This window comes from Ochotona curzoniae, unplaced genomic scaffold, assembly GCF_017591425.1.
Source record: "Ochotona curzoniae isolate NIBS_2020 unplaced genomic scaffold, NIBS_Ocur_1.0 scaffold_4506, whole genome shotgun sequence".
Classification (NCBI taxonomy): Eukaryota; Metazoa; Chordata; class Mammalia; order Lagomorpha; family Ochotonidae; genus Ochotona; species Ochotona curzoniae.
In genome coordinates, this window is record NW_024467119.1 from 52745455 (window position 1) to 52766976 (window position 21522).

General features: G+C 38.0%; 1 protein-coding gene across 3 annotated transcripts in view; it reads right to left on the reverse strand.

Annotated features, from left to right (window-relative positions):
• Positions 1-21522, reverse strand: part of PDE5A (phosphodiesterase 5A) — a 136630-nt gene that overhangs the window by 20894 nt on the left and 94214 nt on the right. For all 3 annotated transcript variants that reach the window (XM_040966899.1, XM_040966901.1, XM_040966900.1), the window contains exons 12-14: positions 13483-13629; positions 7761-7886; positions 6199-6293 (exon numbers count right to left, since the gene is read on the reverse strand). In XM_040966899.1, the coding sequence (XP_040822833.1) occupies positions 6199-6293; positions 7761-7886; positions 13483-13629 (368 nt within the window). The remainder of the gene's footprint in view (positions 1-6198; positions 6294-7760; positions 7887-13482; positions 13630-21522) is intronic.

Here is a 21522-nt window from a genome sequence, read left to right on the forward strand (position 1 = left end):
GAATGGCAATGAACTGGGAGTGAGATGAAGAATACAGAAAAATGGTTAGTTCAATACTTCACATGTCCATTTTCAGGTGCCTGAGACTGGTCCTAATGGATGCAAAGGTTTCATTCCAGTTCAGGGCTAGATGTACAGATTGGGAATGTGTCCACATGTTAGTGGTCACCTTAGCCATGGGAGTGCAGGATATTATCTGAGAAGGTGGCCCACCATGTGAAGACAGAACCAGTGGTCACTTTAGTTTTGAATGTGCTTTGTGTTCTATATTCTATATCTAGGTAAACTCTTTTGTCATTATTCAGTCTAGATGTATTAAAATTAGTCAAACAATCGGCACTTGGTCACCCCTCCATTTAAAATAAAAGGAAAAGCTTCTAAATTGTTATTTTCATTCATATAAGAAATTCAAGGACATGTGGTAATATTTATTATACAAAGTGATAACTATGCCTAAGCTTATTATCGTGTTAGCTGGCAAACCTCTTGAATTTGGTATTTGTTTTCCTTTATGATAACAATTATCATGGACTGAGAGCCTATAACATGTCAGACATTGTGTCATGCAGTTCTTATTAATGCTTACACTAAATGTTTTAGGATGTTTCCATTCCTCATTTCAAAATTCTCACTCCCATTTCTGCAGTAACTGAAGTAATGTCCGGCCGGCTTCATGGATGTACTATCAGACCTCAATCTGGTAACCACGGGAAGATGCCTTGTACTGGCAGACCCTGCATCACTTGTTCTGCCCTGACGCTCTTTAACCCCTTGGCTACTTCCCACTGGAACACTCTCTGCATTCACCCTTTTCAGTTTGGAAGTGTGAAGGAGTTAAGGAAGGGCTGTGTGGCCACCTCTGAATGAGTACAGGGACCCATAGAAACTGGCTTTTGCCTTGTAGGTTAAGTTCCAGGACCCATTTCATAAAATACTTCAAAAAGCACTGGCGGGACTGCGTACCAGTTGGCTGTCTGAATAACTTATCCTTCTACTGACTTTCCCTTCTGCCTTATTTTACTCCTTCTGGCCCTGCATTCCTGCTCTCTGTGATCACATTCACTAACGAAAGAGATGTATACTAACTTAACCTAGGCTAGCCTTCTGGGTAATGTGCAGGCTGAAATTTTCTCTAACACTGGCACTTTAATATTTGTAACCAGAGGCTCACAGAGGCTGCCTAACTTGCTCACATTAATGTAAATGGTAGAGGTAGGATCCTGCACGATCTCCTGACCCCATAGTACTTTGCACATAGTCTCAGCTTACTGACGTAGTTAGAAACTGGAGTAGGAAATGCAATTAGGTGGCTGTAACACAAACAAGTTAGAACCCCAAATGCATATTACATTTTCAGATGGTGCTGAAAAGGACTGTTTCCCATTAGAGAAAATTCTTGGCTTGTGAGATAAATGAGTGCAAATTGTGTTTGTCTTTACTTATGAGGACATTCTAAAAATACAGATTTATGAATCAGTAAAGGGTGACAAATGTCCCCAGTTTCCTGTTTACAAAAATATTCATAGAAACCACAATATTCTACATCCTTTTGCTTTTCATTTTTTTTCCCCAAACACAAGACTCTTAATTTGAGGTTGCTGTAAAAGGACTTATTTAACTGACTACTGCTGCAAAATTTTATTCTCAAATTGGTGTCACTGGGATTATTGCATTGGCATACTCTTCTTGCATTTTCCTCTGTCCAGCACAGTTGTTCTACTCTGAGAGTAGAATTAAGATGCCCAGACAAAAAAATAATCAGACCAATATCCTGAAATAAAAACGTTTAGAAACCAATAAAAAATATGAAAACCTATGAGAAAAACAATTTTTCTATCCTGGGGTTCCATTTTATCAATGCTAAAAATGTCCTCCTTCTGTTTATCATCCATATATATTACTCTGGGCTTCAATCTGAACTTTGTACCCTACATCAACTCCATTTAGGTTCAGTTTGTTCTATTAGTTCTCTCCAAATCTTTACTACGATTTTATCCTGTTAGCCAGGGATTCTTTGGCTTTCTCGTCTCTGCAATCGTATTCCATGACACAAATATTCAAGCCAGTGACTCAGACATTTTGACCTCACAGATCTTTGACCTTATTGATAGTACTGTTTCTTTTAACCTTATCTTTTGCCATTCCCTTCCAGCTAATGATAAAGCAAGAGCTTGAACTCCTACTTGTCATGAATAGCTAAAACCTGCAGAGCTTTTGGTGTGTTTCAGGTACCATTCCAAGCACTTTACAAATATTTGTTTTTCTTTAATTCTTGTCAAAAACACTACGTGACAGGAAATAGCATTACCTCATTAAACAGAAAAAAAAAATAAAAGGAGATTAAATACCTGGTCTGTGGTCAAATAGTAAGATTAGATGTCAGGATTTGAACCAGGCATTACACTTGATTTGGCTTTAACTACCATAACCATCACAACCTCTACACAGTGGTAGAAGGACCAACTAACATACAAAGTCCTAAAAAGAGTTCCAAGTACCACATAATAAGAACTATATTAAATCTTAGCTTATAATTATTTTTAGCATCATTATTTGACATTGGAACTAACTGAACTTGCATGTTTAATTTTTTACATATTCTCATTTCGAGTCTCTCAAGACCTCCAATGTCTCAGGGATGATTTCATTTCTGAGTATAATGGACTCGACCCAGTTTGATTTCATAAGTGATTTGTGTCTTTGGAGAACCCTGTTGTTTCTCTCAGATCTTGCCAGCCCTCTCTTACCATAGTGCCAGTTCACGACTCCAGTGCATTTCTGTTTCTCTCTTACAGGGCAGACCGGACCATTGTAGGGTGAATTTTCCAAGGTCTAATTAGTTTTCATGGTCTGATTGTGGCTACCAAGGCTATTTTTTTTCTGATTTTTTTTGTACCTTCCATCTTGAATAAAAACATTCAATGATCATTTTGCCTCTTTTACCTATTTCTTAGATATTAGTTTCCCCTCATTGCCAAAACTTCTTTACCCTCCACCCTTCCCAGCATAATCACTTCCAAATTTTTGAACCAGAAGTCATATTTCCCTTTTCTCCTGCATTTAAGTAGATGTTCAAAAAGGAACCAAAAACGTTTTTCTTTTAACCTCTAGCCAGCTTTCAATTTATCGTAGCAGCTTTTGGGTGGAGTTCTGTGTCATCCTATTTTCTACCCATTTGCCTTGTAAGCTTACTTTCAGACTTTCTGACTAAACACTACCTTTGTTACACTGTATGCTGTATTGGCTCCTTGTTTTTCACTATATAAAACGCCAAATGCATTAATTTCATAGCCCTGCCCTAGAAAGGTCTTAAAACATTCACCCTCTTAGTTTTCATTCCTACTCAGTGTGAGCCTTGAAACTACTGCCAAGCTAGCCATCATCAGTTTCACGAAAATGTCCACCTTGTAACATTCCTGGGATATCTTGATCTTGTTGCCTCCAAATCCTATCCACTGTTTACAAGCCAGTTAAGTCTCACTTCCTCCATGAAAAGTGAAGTTGGACTTTAATGGTCTCAGCCTGTTTATTCTCTGTTGAGCATTTACAGTCCCCCTTGTTAAACAATGCAGGACTCACTAGATATTTTCTTGAAGTGATCCCCCCATTATTTCATGAGATTATGACAATTTCTTTAGGTAGGAACAGAATCTTAAGAGGTAGTAACTGCTCATTATCCATCAGGTATATATTAGCTGTTATGCTAATGCAGGGAAATTCTCTATCTAACCCAAGTGTTACAGATCCTCTACTGGGTGTCTATACTTCACATATTTTGTTCCTGTTACTGCGTATTTGAAAAATAATAATTCATTATCTACCTCAGCCACACCTTCCTTTATCTGCATGGGAGAATTTAAGCATGCACAGTGAACTGTGAAGCTAAGTATTTCACCAGCCTACATATGCTAGTCCCTCACAATAAAAGTCTTATCAAAGAATTACATAATGAATTAAGAGACATCCTCCTCTTCAAGGAATACCTTACTTCAAAAAAAAAAAACTTCTGAGATTCAAAAAATGAAGAAAACTTTAGTTTCTATAACTTTGCTATTACATGGTACTTTTTCTTTTTTTCAGTATTGCACTTATGTCTGTGTCTCCCTTTATTATTTAGGTTTCCTTTACATATTGATTTGAATATCTGATCAGATCCAGACACAGTGTGCCTTTTTAGATGGATATTTATATGGGAATGTTTATGGTAGTCCTATTCTCCCAAGAGTTCCCTGGCTAAACAAAATCCTACTTTGAGTATACTCATTGACCAATGAGGAAAGAAAAAAAGGAAACATCCCTGGAAAATTCTTGGCTTCTCTTACTCAAACCACAAGGATGTAGGAAGAAATAAAAACCTCTGCTACTGTTCTAACTTGAAAAAAAAAAGTTATTATTACTTGATGAAAATCTGCCCTGCGCTGTATGTGAAAGCAAGATTCTGTAGTCTATGATTTTTTCCCAGGCCATTTATTTTTTTGAAGAGACAAGGACATTTCTCCAGATGTTTTTGCAGGGAATTATTTTAAATAAACAAAGGGGGGAAAAACCCAGTTGTGCTTTGTTTTCACTCTAGAGTAGGGCAATGTAGTGTTCTAGTGCAATACATACATGAGAGGTCATGTACTAATCACATGACATCCGGTTCTGAAGCAGTGGGAGAACGTGACCCACGCTGACCTCTAGGTAGTGGCTGGTCAAAAAGCTATACCATGTGTCCTGGCTCTGCACTGCTGATCTCTTCATGCTGGTGTGTTCCCTTTCATAACTGATCTCAGTATCCATGGGAAGTACAACTCATATGACAGAGCCCAGAGGACAAGAGACATGCCATCCAGTCAGTTCTCCAAAATATTGGATTTTCAAGAGGAAACAGCCAGACCCTGACACTGGAGCAAGAGCTTGCTATCTGTTCCCATCAGAGGTCAGTGGAGGACATGGTTGCTACATCCCTACAATTCTTTTTACATGAAGTTTTCCATTTGTTTAGATAAAGGGAATGTGATTAGAGAGCTTTCTGGAATTCTTTCTAGATATCAGACAGCTGGAATTTCCTTAAGAGAGATCTCTCCATTAGTTAAATCACTTGCATACTTTAAGAAAATGCTCAGTAGTGAGATATAGAGTCTTCAACCAAATGTTTGGAAAAAAAAATACAAATATCATAACAACTTAAAGATTTAATGAAACATATGTCACCTTTAAGATCTTATTTGCTATTGTAAATGCTACTTCAGTGTGGACCTTGAAGATGCCTGAATAGTCTTGTCTTAAAGGTTGAAGAGAGGTGCTGGTTCACTCTCCAAATGATTTCAATGCTTGAGCTGGGCCAGGTCAAAGCTAACAGCCAGGAGCTTCTAGTGGGTGCATAGAACCAAGAACTTGGGGCATCCTCTGCTGCTCACCTAGGTATATTACAGGGAGCTGCACTGGAAGTGGAGCAGATAGAACTAAAAGGGGGAGCATATGAGATGTAGGTGCAGGTGATGGCATAACATGTTGCACCATAGCTTGTTCCAGGGATCTTTTTCTTAGAATCAGTCTAGGAGAGACTGTGGTGGTGATGGTACAACCAACTCTAGCACCTACTGTACAGATTTAACAGTTATGTTAGTGTGTGTATCAGAAATGCTACTTGGTACTGTGTACAATCTCGTCAAACTTACACCAAACCCACTTCCACTGCCCAAGGCCAAGCAGAGACTGTAGCAGATGAGCAATCCAAACCCGGGTCTGTCTGCACAGCCCAGCCTCCTCGAAGACGTGCTCTACTACTTTCATTAATACCAGATGCTGCCTCCTGCTTAACACTTCCTAAGCATGTAGGGCTGAGCTAAGCACTTTTCAAATATTATCTTTTCTATTCTTGGGCAAAATTCTACCTTTTCCAAACTGGTATTAATAGTTTTCTAAAGAAACTCTTAAGCTGTGTACACATGAACTAAAGCAAAAATCCTGGTAATTATCTAATAAAATGAGAATCTCAACATCAATTTTTTTCAACTTTGGGTTGTAACATTACCAACAGAAGATTGGACATAATATTATTTTTTTTCACTTCCCTTAAATGTAACCAGATTATGTTATCGAACCTTCACGAGTTTAAGTTGTGTGCCATCAGATTTTGCTATGGCTCTAACTTTAACAAAAATACAGTTAACTAGCAGTAACTTTTCCTTGTTTCCCTGGGGAAAATCCCACCTCTGTATATAAGAGTTATTGACACCACGGTGATCCAGATCATGGCTTAGTGCAGCAATCAGCAAGGCAAGTATCTCCAGGTCAGTTAGCTTGTTCTGCATGATCAAAGGCATGGAGGAGAGAGAAAGACATAACTCAGTAAAGGGCAATGTGTTAAGTCTTTTCTGTGGTTTGTTTTTTTTTTTCTCCCACTTTATATCTTTACAATCACAAACTTTTTTTCTAGAATCCTATTATCCAGGAAATTGGCTGTATTTTATCATACAGGATAAGGCTATGACAGATGTTCCTTATCAATAGAAAGTAATCTGTCAATAGTAAATTTCACTAATTCTTAAACATGCAACAATCAGCTCTAAAAATCCTGAGTTTCTTTCTTTCAGCCCCCTGCAGAGTCTGCTGTTGTACTGTGCTATCAGTTTCTGGGTTCTTAAGGAATGTGAAGATGTGAATATTAGATGAAATATCAGAAAAAAATTATTAGGAATGCAAATTTGACTTTAAAATTTGCATAATATATTTCCAACTGAAATGTGTATTAATTTTGAGCATCTGCCTTTTGTTTTATCCATACTACTATACTCCTTTATTAATTAAGAGAAAAATAGGATAAAATTATCACCATCTCTTTTCTGTTGGAACTCTCAACATTCTATACAGGATTTACAGTATATTTGAAAAAAATTTTATATATTTTTTATTCCTTACAAAAAATAGGATAGTTTTCAGTGGTGATAATCTTCTGGTCCTTTCCATAACCCCAAAAACATAAGTTATTCTATTTTTTATGAATGTTTGCTATGGCAGGAAATACTACAATATCAACTTCCTTGTTGGCAACAATCAGTTCTTTTAGATCTGTTGAGTTAAAATGTAAACCCTATAATCGTCCCCAGAATACTATTTTTTAGAATGCATATGGTTCAAAATGAGCAAGGGACTTCTGAATTAAAAACAGCTACATGATGGATGCCTAGAATCACCTAGAATAACTAATTGATCTAAGGACAGGGACATGGATAAAATTTGGCCTGGAAAGGAATGAATTACTTGAATGTTTTCTTTACTGATCTTCCCTCTAAACAGTCTCTGGTCAATGTACATGAAACCAAATCCTTAACACAAATGAAGACTTGTAAAATTGAGTGTTCTAAGACAAAGTACAATGGAGAATCCTTGAATCATCTGTATAGCTGCATGCAAGTCTTGGGATAGGTGTTGAAGGATTCTATGATGGAGCAGGTTGAGTGTGAACAACAAAAATAACAATAATATATACTTTTTTACTTTCTAAATACTGTAGTATTTTCCTCTGTAGGAAATACTTATTTTTCCAAAGCTATTTGCAGTATACATTTTCAAAGCACCCATAATTTATTCCAAAAACTTTACATCATGTATGCATAAAATTTAGTAACTAAGTATGTTGCCACATTAATCCACTTTAATTAGAAAAACATTATTTTTAAGTAGTGCAGCATAAGAAATTTGGAAGACTGTGCAGTATGTTTTACTAAGAAGTAGCAAAATGTCCCAACTATATGGATGGCTCCAAAAAGTACCTGGATTTTGCCTGCTTTAAGAGCAGCAAACATGCACTGAGCTGTGTTGAAAGCATGTCTCCAATTATGGTAGGCAACATTCTTCCGATAATTCTTCTTAACACTTAAAATCCATCTGCACAGAACCTTTAGGAAATAAAGCATAAAAAGTAACAATAACAGCTCATGCTTATCACACATTTACTATGTTCTAGGCACCATACAAATCAATCATGTTTGCCCTTTACAACTGTTGAGAGCCACATTACTGTTTTGACCATCTCACAGACAAGAAAATTGACACTCAGACCTTACTGAAGGTCACACTGCTAGAAATGTGAGCAGTTTGATTCTGCAGTCTACCAAGTTGAGCACTAAGTTAGCCAGACTGGATATAAAATGTGAGATATCTCTAGGAGAGGTCTATCTGGAATGGTAGGATCCTAACTAGCTTTTGAAAGGGTAAGATAGCCATATGTCATCCATTAAGAGTAAAAACTCATATGTACAAGAATGCACTTTGCGAGAGCCAACATCTCAGCCACTCTCAAATTCTTCCCACACTCCTGTGGTGTGCAGCTGCAAAGGTATTTAGTGCAAAGTTCTGGGCTGCGAACAAAGTATACAACACACATCCAAGGACAAGTTAGAGCTACAAGTCCCACTATCATAAAAATCTTTGTTCTTTTAAACTATGATTAAATATCCAGGCGGAAGTACTCCTTGGTTTTCAAGATGTAACCTTTGAAAAATATATGCAAAATAAAGCTGTGGGGTCCATAGGAAAAAACAAACAAAGTTCAAAGATGGAAAAAAAGAATAGCTTGTTAAGCAAGTATCACAAGTTGGGTTTAATTCAACATCTAAGTGGTGTGTTATGTAAAATACCCTGGGACTCAGGGGCCCTAAGCATGGCTATGCTGTGCTTGTGCTAACGCCAGAGTTAACCTCTCTTCAAATGCGGATGATTTACTAGACTTTGGTGGATTTGCAAAAATAAATATGTGCTTCTCTCTTGCATATATCACTGGAGATGCTTGAAACACAAAGAGCATTGCCATGGGGAAATGGAAAAAGTAACAGAGAAAAGAATGCTGCCCTGACAATATTCAACATGATATAATCGGCCACAGAGGTAGGCCTAAACAAGGTTTCTCCATTGTTGACAGAAACTGCTGACAGAGGATATGGTAGAAAATGGAATGCTTTCATGTTCTCTCATTTCTCTTCAGATCTTTTTATTTCTATTCTATGTCTCAGTTCACCAGGAATCCTGATAACAAAGAACCTATTGTTTCCAAGCTCTTCCTCCCTGAGTTGCTGCATTTCAAGCAGAGGACTTGTGCGTGCCTATGGCTGACATGTTCATTTTAAGTACACTGCAGCTTCTTTCATTATGACCATTGTTGAATAAAGTTCATCCAGAAGATGGTGGATTAATCTCATTAGGGAAATTTTTAAGAGCTATAAACTGCCTTTGAAATGTTTAGGAACTATAAAATAGCATGTTATAGAAATAACTAGTGCAGCAAGAAACTGCACAATAAGTATCTCTACTCTCAGATAAGAGGGCTCCCAGTGAAACTGTTAAACACACTTTGACAATTTGATATTAGACTTACTAACATTGCCTATATCTACAATATAATAATACACGTAAGTAACAATGTTAAATTGGTACTGTTACTGAAGAACTATACCTGTGTAATAACATGGGAGAAAATGATGGAGGTGGAAACATGGGGTGGGAGAAAGTAAAGAAGGGGGATTCTCTATACCTACAAAACTGTATCATGGAAAGTAATAATAACAATAAAATTTTAAAAATTACACAGTAAAGTGCAGAAATTTAACCTGTATATATGCCCTTTAATCATAAGTGTACAGGTACAAATACATATTCACACATGCCATATAATGTGAAGCAATGATCAGAGCGACTCTGTGGAACATAATTTCTGATGAGTTATTCTATTAGATTCTGTTAAGACAGATTTAACAGAATTGGACAACCCAGTGGATATCACAGTTAGCAAACAACTACATTTAAGCTCTGTTTCAGATTTTTTAATCAGGAGGTTCGGAATAGCATACAGGAAATTTTGGATATGCTGAAAACACAAATCAGTAACTATATTTTGTATACAATTATTTATAGTTGCTTGTTCTTTAGATGACTGTAGATAATATGTTTGTAACACATTGGATCAATCACCAATAATTATGGAAGGATTCCTAAGAATGATAGGGACAAATGGAAGAAACAGAAAACAGGTCAGGACTTGCCTTTCAGAAATTGACTCAGCATTGAAAATAACAAAAATGCATACATCCAGGAAATAAAGATAACACGAAGAGTGCAAATTTATAAACTGCTAAGCTGTGACCCAAGTGGCATGAAGTCAATTCCAGAGTCCTTTCATGGAGAGAGACATTGAGTCAGGCTCTGAGGAAAAGTATGTTGTGGCATGGAGTAGAACAGGTATAGCTCAAGAGAAAAACGACATGTAAGAGACAGAGGGTGAAACTGCCAAAGAGACCACGGGGAACTGGAATGCCTTTGGAGGCCGAGAACTCAGAGGACATTCCCCCCGCCCTCTGGACCTACCATACGGGATGGAAGAAGCCCGAGCCCTTCATCGCGGGACTGAGAGCCATCGGAACAACAGACAGGAACCCTGATTGATCCTCAGAACCAGAACAGTAAACCTCCTTCGGAATTGGGGAGAGGAGCTTTCTCTAGCCCTTGCTTGGTTCCAGCTTTGGGTCCTCACCCTCTCTGCAATGACCATTGGGATTGCTCCAGAGCCCCCCCCTTCAAACACACACACAAGTTAGAATAGATAGGCAGAGAACAAAAAGGAAAGCCTGATGACCATAAACTCATACACACTTCACTACAGAGGACACAAAGATTAAGTACTCCTCAACAAGGTACTGAGAATTTCTCTGCATAACAGCCCTCCTAAACTGTTTCGCACCTCAATTGTTGAAATGTCATCGAAGTAGTCACAGGATGTGGTTAAGAACTTACTTACTTGATACTATGTCAGTTCCACAATATTGTATATCGTTGCTGATGTTATGTTGGGGCTTGTAACTGACCGGGATTTTACTTTGTTGGCTCTAACTTTGGACCAGAGAGGGTCTCCCCAAGAAGCTGTTGAACTTATCCGGACGATGAGATGCTGGACTCTATGCTAAGTATAGGCTCACAGGGAAGGAGTCTCAACTGAACTTGAACTGTGGACACGCAACAAGGTGGAGGAATCCACCATGGGGGGAGGATTGTGGGAGGAGAGGGGGGAATTCCAGTACCTAAAAAGCTGTATCACGTAATGCAACGTAATAAATTGGGGGAAAAAAAAAGAGAGACAGAGGGTGAAAACAAGCACAGCACATTCAGAATATGTTGCAGAGGTCAACAAGAGGCAGTGCTTACAATTGTTACTGAAGAGTTACTTAGGATTCAGAAGCCAAGCAGAGACATGAAGACACATCCATCAATATGAAATGTTCTCTGTCACAGCAACTTCATAAATCTTAACATCCTTCTCTAGCAGTAACATTTTAATTTTATCATCCTAACATTATACTGACAGCAATATCTGAAATAAACAAAGCAAAAGAGGCAGTACGGCAGGAAGGCCATTCAGAATGATTAGGATGCTCAAGTTGATGTTGGCCAGATCCAGAATAGTGGTTATTCAAATAGAAAAAGAAGGTAGGTGAATCAGATTGGGAAGAAATGTTTTCCCAATGAACAAAAATCTAAGAAAAGATGAGAATAAATATTACAGCAGAAAGTTTAAATATCTATCTTCAATACCTAATCATCAAGCGCTACCCTCAAGCCAAGCAAGAACAAAATCTCAACTTACATACATTTCATTTAAAAAAAAGGACCACACCAGTTTTCTGAACAAACCCTTTCACCAGAATCATCACTAGCTTCAAGCATACGAGCTCTCAGGAACAGAAAAGGATTTGAGATATTAGGTAGATTTACAGGTCCTACAACTAGCAAGATGCAGTGTTCAGATTCACAGTTTAGAACCTCTGGCTAATGAGATATTCATCTCATTACTAGAGAAGGCTGCTACAAATGAGGCTTGTAACCTGCAATAAAGAAATAATAAAGAAATTGGATGATTGTAACCATAAAATTTGGCCCAAGAATATGATAACTGACCTGGACTCTGAGTGTTAAACAGGACCTGAGACACAGGTGCACACATACACAAAAGCACATTGATAGATGTGCCAGCACTCCATGTATAAGCATATCAAGGCTCTTAGTGGGTGTGTGTATGGGGGGGCGGTAATACCATTTACCCCTTACGAACATACGAACATACGAGGAAAGTGACAATGTTGAGAGATCAACTGCCCAGGGAAATACGACATATTGCTGGTAGATCTATGACTCAAAATTCACAATCTTCCCACTCTACACTGCAGTCTCAACTCCTGTGCTTGTAAGACTGGAAGAGAGCTTTATAAACAAAATGACATTACATTCCTTAACACATTCTCACAAGAGTCAAGTTTTGTTAGCGAAGTCTATGGTCCATTGTTCTTTTTTCCTACCCAGGAAAGAGGAACAGGTACTGCAAAAACATTTCTGGAAATACACATTATGAAAAAAAAACTATATGAAAAACGATTCCAATTTTTTGCACAAAAATAGACACTTTAATTCTTTTGTCCACAAATTTTTGAAGTGATCTCATAGGACATTTGGTTAAACCAAGGGAAGGCAAAAACTACAATCAGGAACCCAGTAAGGCCACTAATGATGCTGTATTAGTTTTATCTGTATTCATCCTTTGTTTTTATTCTGAACTGTGAGGCCTTTGATAGCAGAGGGAGCTCGCTGCTGAAATATGCACCTGGCCTAGTTCTGAGTACATAGTGTATGCTAATACATTTCTATCCTATGAGTTAATGGAATGCTAAATGGTAGAGGCCTTTAAGACATTTAATTTTTCGGATAAGAAAGCTATATAGAGAGACCAGACATTAAGCTTATCAGAAAAGTAACTCTGAAGGCAAGTTACTGAGGATTTTTCTCCAGCTGTCCCTTCTGTTTTCCCTTATTCTTTGATGCTACAGAGTTCCCTGATCTCAGCAAACTGATAACAAAAGGCACTGATTAAAGTCTTGCTATTTCCTGAGAGGAGAATAAGATCATCTAAGTGATTAAAATCAGTTTTCATCTTCAGCTGATATAGGTATGCTTGGCTTTACACTAATCCCCTTCCTCTCTGTGTTCTCCCTTTGGGCATCCCCCCATTGCTGCCCTGCTTTGGATTCCTCAGCACCTACCACTGTTTCCAGCTTGCAATCCCGATGAATGGTGTACAAGGTCCTGCGTAACTTTCTTACCTTGCTATCCAGCTGCTTCTCTTGCCACACTCACCCCTCAACTACTGTTCTATACCGTTTGCATGGTTCTCACTTCTAGTACCACTCTCGTTTGTTCTTCAACTTAGTGCTGGCATGGCAGAGAACCTAACATATGTCTTTCTGTTTCTTTAAAAATATCAGGTATGTACTGGGTGATAGAACCTTAATGGATGAAGCTACATTATCCCTGTTCCTTACTGGCACTCAAAACCAGTTCAGTACATTCCCCTCACACTCACCCCTGGGCCAGAGGATGCAATCTAGGTAGCCACACACACACACACACACACACACACACACACACACACACTTTCCTAAAGGACACCACTCTTACCTCATGTTTCATCTGGAAGTTCTGCACGAGGTTGAGGTCAGTGAACATCCGAATTGTGCACAACGCTGTTTCCAGATCGGACAACTCGAAGTCACTGAAGCTGAAGTCAGTGATTTTAAGGGTCTGGGCGGATGGCACCACAGCAGCCTTAGGTTTGAGGAGAAAAAGAAAGTACAGTAAGCTGGTAATTAAAGCCACAGTGGTTCACACAGTTTTTTTATTTTGCTGTAGGAATATGGCACATTGTGGTCACTGTTTTCCCTTTTTAAGTGGTGCATTAGAAATATAACAGTACAGGGACAACTTCTACTTATTAAAAAAAAAAAAGCCTGAGCCACATGGCAGTAAGAAATATAGGTCCAGCTAGCTTAGGAGGAGAGCACGGAATGCTGCTGTGAGACTGTACTTAGAACTTTAAATAGCATGAAGATGCCTAATGATTTAGCGCCTTTATGCATCCCTGTACTTATTCATTCAACACTTATTATGGAGTAATCATTCTGGCACCATCACAGGGGTTTTGGCTGAGATCCATGCAATTATAATAAATACTGGTAATTTCTTCAAACATAACTTGTTGTTTCCCATTAGTGTTTCCACTGTCCCTTCTACTACTCCTGTGAAAGAGCCTGCTCTTTGCTCAACTCCTTTTAAGATCTCCCATTTACTCTGCATTTAGTCTGCCAACACTTGGTGAAACATCTTAGCCACATTAGGTTGAGACTGACCTAATGAAAAGAGCTTTTATTCAATTTGAGAAAGAAAGATGAAGAAAGTGGAAGTAGGTCCCTAAACCCCTTAGGCTTTCTATAAATATCTGAGATGTCATTAACTCCGCTTTCCTGCCATTTTGGTGAGAGAGGAAAAGAAATGGATACACAATAAAATCGTACAGAACAGCCAAGAGCCCCAGAGTAGCACACCACATTCAAGGGCACCTGCATGTTCTCTTGCTCATCCTGGTCTTCAGCTTTCGTTTCCGGATCCCAAACCTGTTTATAAACAGAGAATGCCACCCTCTTTCTACTCTTATCAGTCTTTCCCAAGACCAGAATTCACAAGAAAACATGCATTTTGTTAAGTTAGTTCCATGGGATAAAGTGTCGGCTGAACTGGACAGAAAGAGAAGGACTGAAAATGTTTACATAAAGGCTTTAGTTGTTGACCCCAGCCTCCTGCATCCGCGGTGGAGCTGTCAATCTCCGTAGGGAGAGCGTAGAGGTGGACACAAGCCCACCTTTTTTTTTTTTTTTTTTAACTCAAAGCAGATAACAGCTGCTTTCCTTATACTGCACTGGACAGGAGAACAGATGTTTCCTTCCTCAGGGCATCATTATTCTTATGACAGGAAGTTTTCTTTCTTTCCTTCCACAAAGAATTCTCTAAAAGCTACAGGGAAGGGGGAGCCAACACAACTTGTACTGCTCGCCAGGCACACTCTACTTCCCAGCCCCTCTCCATGGAGCAAAAAGAAGCTTTTGTTTGGTTTTTCAGTCACGTCACACACCACAACTCAGACCGTGTTAGCTGACCCCATGTGGACACGGAGGCCTCTTCCTTTAGAGCTTTTTGTGCTTGGGAAGACTGAGTTTCTGGATTCAGAGGATGGCTTACTAATGCCATGACAAAATTAGACATCATTCAGATGTATTCTTTCTAAAGTCTGCTTCTTTGACCATGACAAGAGGATTCAGTGCTGTTTGCCTGGGAAGCTTAGGGATAATGGTGACTTTATATAAACCCACCACTCTTATCATATCATAACACAAAATATTCTAAGTTTTTACTAAAACAGCTGGCCATTAAAATATGTCATAGTTCTGAGACACAGCAAGTATGTGTAAGTGTAGATGTTAACAGCTTTTTATGTGATGGTGCTATTCAGTAGAATTTACAAAGTGAAATTTTTGAGTCGGAGCTGGTAGTGTGGCATGGTGGGCCAGTTCCAGTCCCAGCTGCTCCACTAGTAGGCCAGTCCCCTGCAAAAGGCCTAGAAAAAGCAGCAGAGGATGGGCCAAGTGCCTCTGTCCCTGCTACCCATGTGGGAGACTGAATGAGGCACCTGGCTTCTGCTTGGCCCAGCCCTGGCTATTGTGGCCATCTGTGGAGTGAATCAGTGGGATGGAAGATCTCTCTCCCTGTCCTTCGCTCTCTTTTTGTAACTCTTTCAAAAAGGAAAATTCCAAGCCTGACTTCTTAAAAGAGGACATTATAATTTATTGCATTATCATCTTTGAAGACTAATAAAGATAACACACTTTAAATATTCTGTATATCAACAAAGTTAATATACATACAAATGGGTATGTATATTTTGATGGTTTAATAATTCCATTTAAAACCTACAAAACTGTAATACCACCTAAGCCACCAAAATATTGCCCATATCTCTACATGAGAACACATGCCTGTGAGTTATGAAGCCTCAGCATTTAGCTGAATTCAAATATGGTTAAGTTAAGCTCTTGTGGATCCATACTTTTAATTTGTGCCACATAAGCCAAATATGGACCACAAAAAACAAACTCATTGAGTTAAAGAGTCAATCTAATAAACAGCTTAGTAGTACATATTTTCTTCTGGGTTTTTGATTGAATCTGTTAGTCTAATAAAGAAATTAGTTTGTCCTGAATGATAATTTAAAGGAAATTCTTCACTGGAGTCACATTTTAAAAAACATTTCAGATATATAATCATCAACCCCGGAAGTGAAATTCACTGAATGGGATCAGAGCTATCTGAGAGGCAGACTGTCTAGAGTTAGCAGAGGCAATGGTCAGTCATTAAAATATTTTTATTTCCCAGTGACCTCAGGGCAAAACAATTGTTCTAAATACTACAGGCCTGTTAATGAGCTAAATACGAAGCTGGTCACCAGTTGACAAAATCATAAATCAGCTGCAACATTTGCAAGGTGAAGCTTGTGGTGACTGATGTTGCACAGACTTTTGTCAAACTAAACCCAATGGAACCTCTCTATTTCTTCAAACTGTGAAGTGATAAAATTAGATTAGACTAACTCTTAGATTTAATAGTTTCTGAGTTTAAAATGATAGCGTTTTTATGGATTTCTTAAAATATTAGTGTAATATCAAAGCAGCCAGAACCCAGACACAGTATTATCCTGCAGCTTGGGGACTTATAGTGTATCCTGAAATCACAGCCTTGCCCACCTCCTTGGGTGAAAGTTAGAACACAGACTAGCAAAGGATGGAACACCACGCAATGGGTAGAGTATAAATTCTTGAATAGCTATTTATAATTTCATAATGTCCTGTACTTTACACTGTTCAGTTACTATCATTATAATTATATAGTATGAAATTATTATGTCATATCTATACAACTATTTATTAATTGTTATATTTGTAGTATCTAATATAAGGCCTGCATAGAGTAGGGAGAAAATATTGAATGAATAAATAAATAGGATTTTATTTCTCAAGCACCTAAAGAGTTCTCAATGTTATGCAGAGATTTTTCATATAGATTTAACTTGGCAAAGAGTTATAGCACAGCCCATAAAGAACCAGATAGGGACAGAAACAACATGTTGTTGTATAGTTCAATTACTCATCCTATTTGCTTTTGAAAAATGTTAATTATGTTTTTATCAGCATAATGAATATTTAATTAGTATAGTTTGAAAATCAGTTTCAGCTTGTCTTATGTCAATCAAGATCAATTCTCTTATAAAAATTTTGGAAACACAGGGTGATAAAATATCAACCAAAATTTTCCTACTTTTTAGCATCTCTGGTATGAAGTTACTTAAAATGATCAATCCTGGATCACTCCCTACAAGTACAGAATTGATTCTACTTTACAAAACAAAGGGTTTTTATGTGCTCTAGTAATACATGATGGTTTTTCCTGAAGTTTTCCATCTATTGGTATAATTCACTGGGTGGCTCATTAGTAGGATGCCTTAGTATATGATAATGACATAAGAATCTTGATGCTGCCTGCTATTACTAGGTATTTAAAATTGATTTCCCATACCCTTGTCCGGGAACAAAGTATTCCTGCACTAGCAGTAATGAATACTCAACAGGAGTGGTGATGGTGGCAGCATCCATATCAGAGCCTCTGGTCACTGTAATTCTGTGTGGCATACTTATTCTAGATGAAGCAGCTGTGGCACAGAATCATCATATTTTTACCTGAAATCACAGGGCCTCTTGATTTGTCTAGCTCTCATATCAGATAGCATGCTTATAAATTATCTTGGTAAGTCGATTAAAGAACTTGCCCAGCAATCATGTAGTGATATTATTATCATGACTTAAAAATAGCTTTATAGGGCCCAGCATGGTAGTCCAGTGGCTAAAGTCCTCGCCTTGCACATGCCAGGATCCCATACAGGCAATGGTTCTAATCCCAGACACCCTGTTTCCCATCCAGCTCCCTGCTTGTGGCCTGGGAAAGCAGTGGAGGACAGCCCAAAGATTTGGGACCCTGCACCAGCATGGGAGACCTGGATGAAGCTCCAGGCTCCTGGTTTCGGATCGGCTCAGCTCTGCCAGTTGTGGCCACTTACAGAGTGATTCATCAGATGGAAGATCTTCCTCTGTCTCTCCTCTCTGTATATATGCCTTTCCAATAAAAATAAAGAAATCTTAAAAAAAATAGCCTGATAGAAGAGACATAAATAACTGACATATGCAGTTTTAAAGTGCAAAAACAGGAACGTGTTCGGAGCTGGCATAAAAGATCTCTAATAACACAATGATAGGGAACTCATGTCTACATGAAACCACACTCTGTGGTTGATATTCATCTTTCTAAGCTTATCAGTGACTTAAGATAATTGTTAGTCCTTATTTTGCTCAACTAAGATTATTGGTCACTGTGAAGGCCATTTACACAGCAGAAACAGCACATTTGTGTCCCTATTACACAAGTATGGAGGGGAGGGTGCCTTTTGTTTATTCAATAGAGAAATGAAAAAAAGTAATAAATTCATAAACTACATGGTCTTCTTGAAACCCATAAAGCATACATTAATGGGAAGTAATATACTTGGGTAAAGTAAAATATAATGACCACTTGAAAATCAAGTTTCTTATTTTTGGTGGATGCCTCATGAAAAAGGTTTATATTTAGCCTGTGGCAAAGTCTCTGGAAACCTCAGGCGAAAATAAAGCTATCTGACTACACAATTTGCTCAACTGTGTATTCTCTATACATAGGAAAGGTCGTGCTGTTATCAAAGACATCCTGCCTGCCTTAGGTCTGAAACATCAATTCTCAAGAGCCAAAATAAAAATTGTGGAAACTAGAAACAACCCCCCAATGGCCAGCTGTTAAGAAAAGGCTACTCACTGAGAAAGTTCTTTACTGAGTCTGCAAAGAAGGGCAGTGACTAAATGTGTTCTGCCATAAATGTCAAATTCTTAAAATTAGCTTCAGTGTTTTATAAAGCCATTCTGTTACATTACTTCTTATTATTTGTTCAGTATAAATGTTAAGAGGAAAATAGATCTTAATGTCAATGATCTATTTTCTAAGGAAATTATTTTCATGGATAAAGTAGTATAAGAGATAACAGTCTAGTTCCAAATTTTTGGGTAAAGCTGCCTTGATAACCATCACATTGACTTTACTGAAAACTATTTTCCCTTTCTCACTTCGAATATGCTTCAAAACATGTTTTAAAAAACTTAGACCATTAGTTTATCAGTTTACTAGCAATCATTTTTCTCTAATGAATAAGAGAATACAAATGCAAATGAGAAAGAAATATAGAAAGGGCAATGAATGACACTAGAATGCTGTACCATTCTCTATGCCTATGTCGGGATAGACTCAAATAGAAGAATGATGGACATGTAACTGTTGTTGAGGGACTAAACTAATTTTATAAATAGGACAAAACACTGGGGGAGGTACAGGGAGTAGGAGGGCAAATCCCTGAGCCTAAGGAAATGTATCATGAAAAACAAAGAATTGAAAAAAAAGTGTCAATTAGTGGCTCACTGGAATTCTGCAGGACTGTCGCAGAGTTTTTGTGGCATTGTTGGAGAAAGGGGGGTGCCTCCCAGGATGCACCCAGGGTTCAGTGATCTTGGATTCCAGGATCCTGGTTGCCAGTTGATCCTAGAATCAATTCTTTGTCGTCTAAATTTTTTTCCATTTATAATCTGGCTATCCACTGAGGCTTCTTACATTACGAAGGAATGTGATGATCATATTTCTTAAAGAATTCTGATCTGTACTGCTTTTGCTGTCACAGATTTGAGTCAGGTGCCTGGTTCTGCCTCTTGCAGCAATCACAGAGACTGGGGCCACGTGATATTTCTGGTTCTGAGAGGCTGAGGTTCAGATGAGGTGATTTCTGTCCCAGGAAATCTGCCTGAAGCACTAAGCTTTTCATCTCATCATTCTGGCACAGGAAATCCTTCAGGATCACTAAAGTGCTTGTCGGCTTCTAGATTGATCACTTCTGATTAAAGACACTACAATAAGTCAGAAGCTGAAAAGACTGAACTGAATGAGCACTGATCCTATTGCAAAACTGAGGGGCTTGTATACCTTAATAAATACTTCTTGACTGCTTTTCGAGCAGGAAGGGAAGGCGGAAAAGGTAGTCAGTCAACATTGAACAAGAATCCAACCAGTCACTTTCTGGTGGTTTGTTACACTCTGATATCTTAACTAATTTTCCAGTTACCATAGCTGTCAGTTAGGGTTCTTCTATTGTTATTTTAACAATATACCACTAGGATCAATAAAAGGTATCTGGCAAAATGTTCTGTTTAAGTCTCTGTTTCTGTTACACCCACTTTTAAGCTAAGAAAAGATTAGATTAAAAGTGGGATAAGCAATTCGAATCAAGCAAGGGGTAAAAATAAGGATCTTGAATTTCCTACCAGTTTCTCTGTTATGATCTGAGAACTTTTCCAGATGGGCACAACTGTTTCATATGTTTCAGCAAATTGTTTAATTCTTTTCAGAATACATTTTTTAGCAAGCAAAATTAAGTCTCACCACTGCTATTTAGTATAATAAGTTTTAGCCAGAGCCATTAACCAAGAAACAGAAATCAAACAGGGACAAAGGTACAAACTGCAATGACAAATTCAAGCTATCCCTGCTTGCGGATAACATTATACCCTTTATTGAGGCTCCCCTCTACTAAGGGGAAGCGTAGATTCTTCTAAGAGATGCTGAAACTCATAAGACAGTTTGGTAAAGTTGCAGGATATAAAATCAACACAGAAATCAATAGTCTGTGTGTACAAACAACTCCATAGCTGAGAAAGAACAGTCCTGTTCACAATTGCTACAAAGAAACCTTAAATATCTTGGAATGCATTTTATAAGGTTAAATCTGAAGAAAACAAAAAGAAATAAAACTAAAAATGGAAAAAAAAAGCCTTCCACATTAGTTTGTTGGTAGAATTATTATCAAAATGTTCATACTAACAAAAGCAATTTACAGAATAAGTGTGATCCAAATCAAACTACCTATGACATTCTTCTCAGATCTAGAAAAAAATTATACTAAAATTCATATGAAAAATATAAGAGACCCACAGATATCCAGAGGAGTTTTAAAACAAAGCTGGGGGAATCATAATATCAGACTTTAATAGTACTAGAGGGGAGTTGTAATTAAAACAACCTAGTACTGGCACAGAAACAGACATGTAAATTAATGAAGCACAACATATATTCCAGAAATTAACCCATATATCTACAACCAAATAGTTTTTGACAAGAATACTGAAATCAATTCAAGGAAAAATGCTAGTCTCTTCAACGGATGATTCATGGAAAGCTGGATTCTACATCTGCAGAATTATGAAACAAAACCCTTATCTTTTTTTTTTTTAAAGTAAGGTATTTTTTTTTTTTAAAGATTTATTTTTATTATTTTTTCTTTGGAAAGGCGGATATACAGAGAGGAGAGACAGAGAGGAAGATCTTCTGTCCGATGATTCACTCCCCAAGTGAGCACAACGGGCCGATACTATGCCGATCCGAAGCCAGGAGCCTCTTCTGGGTCTCCCACGCGGGTGCAGGTTCCCAAAGCCT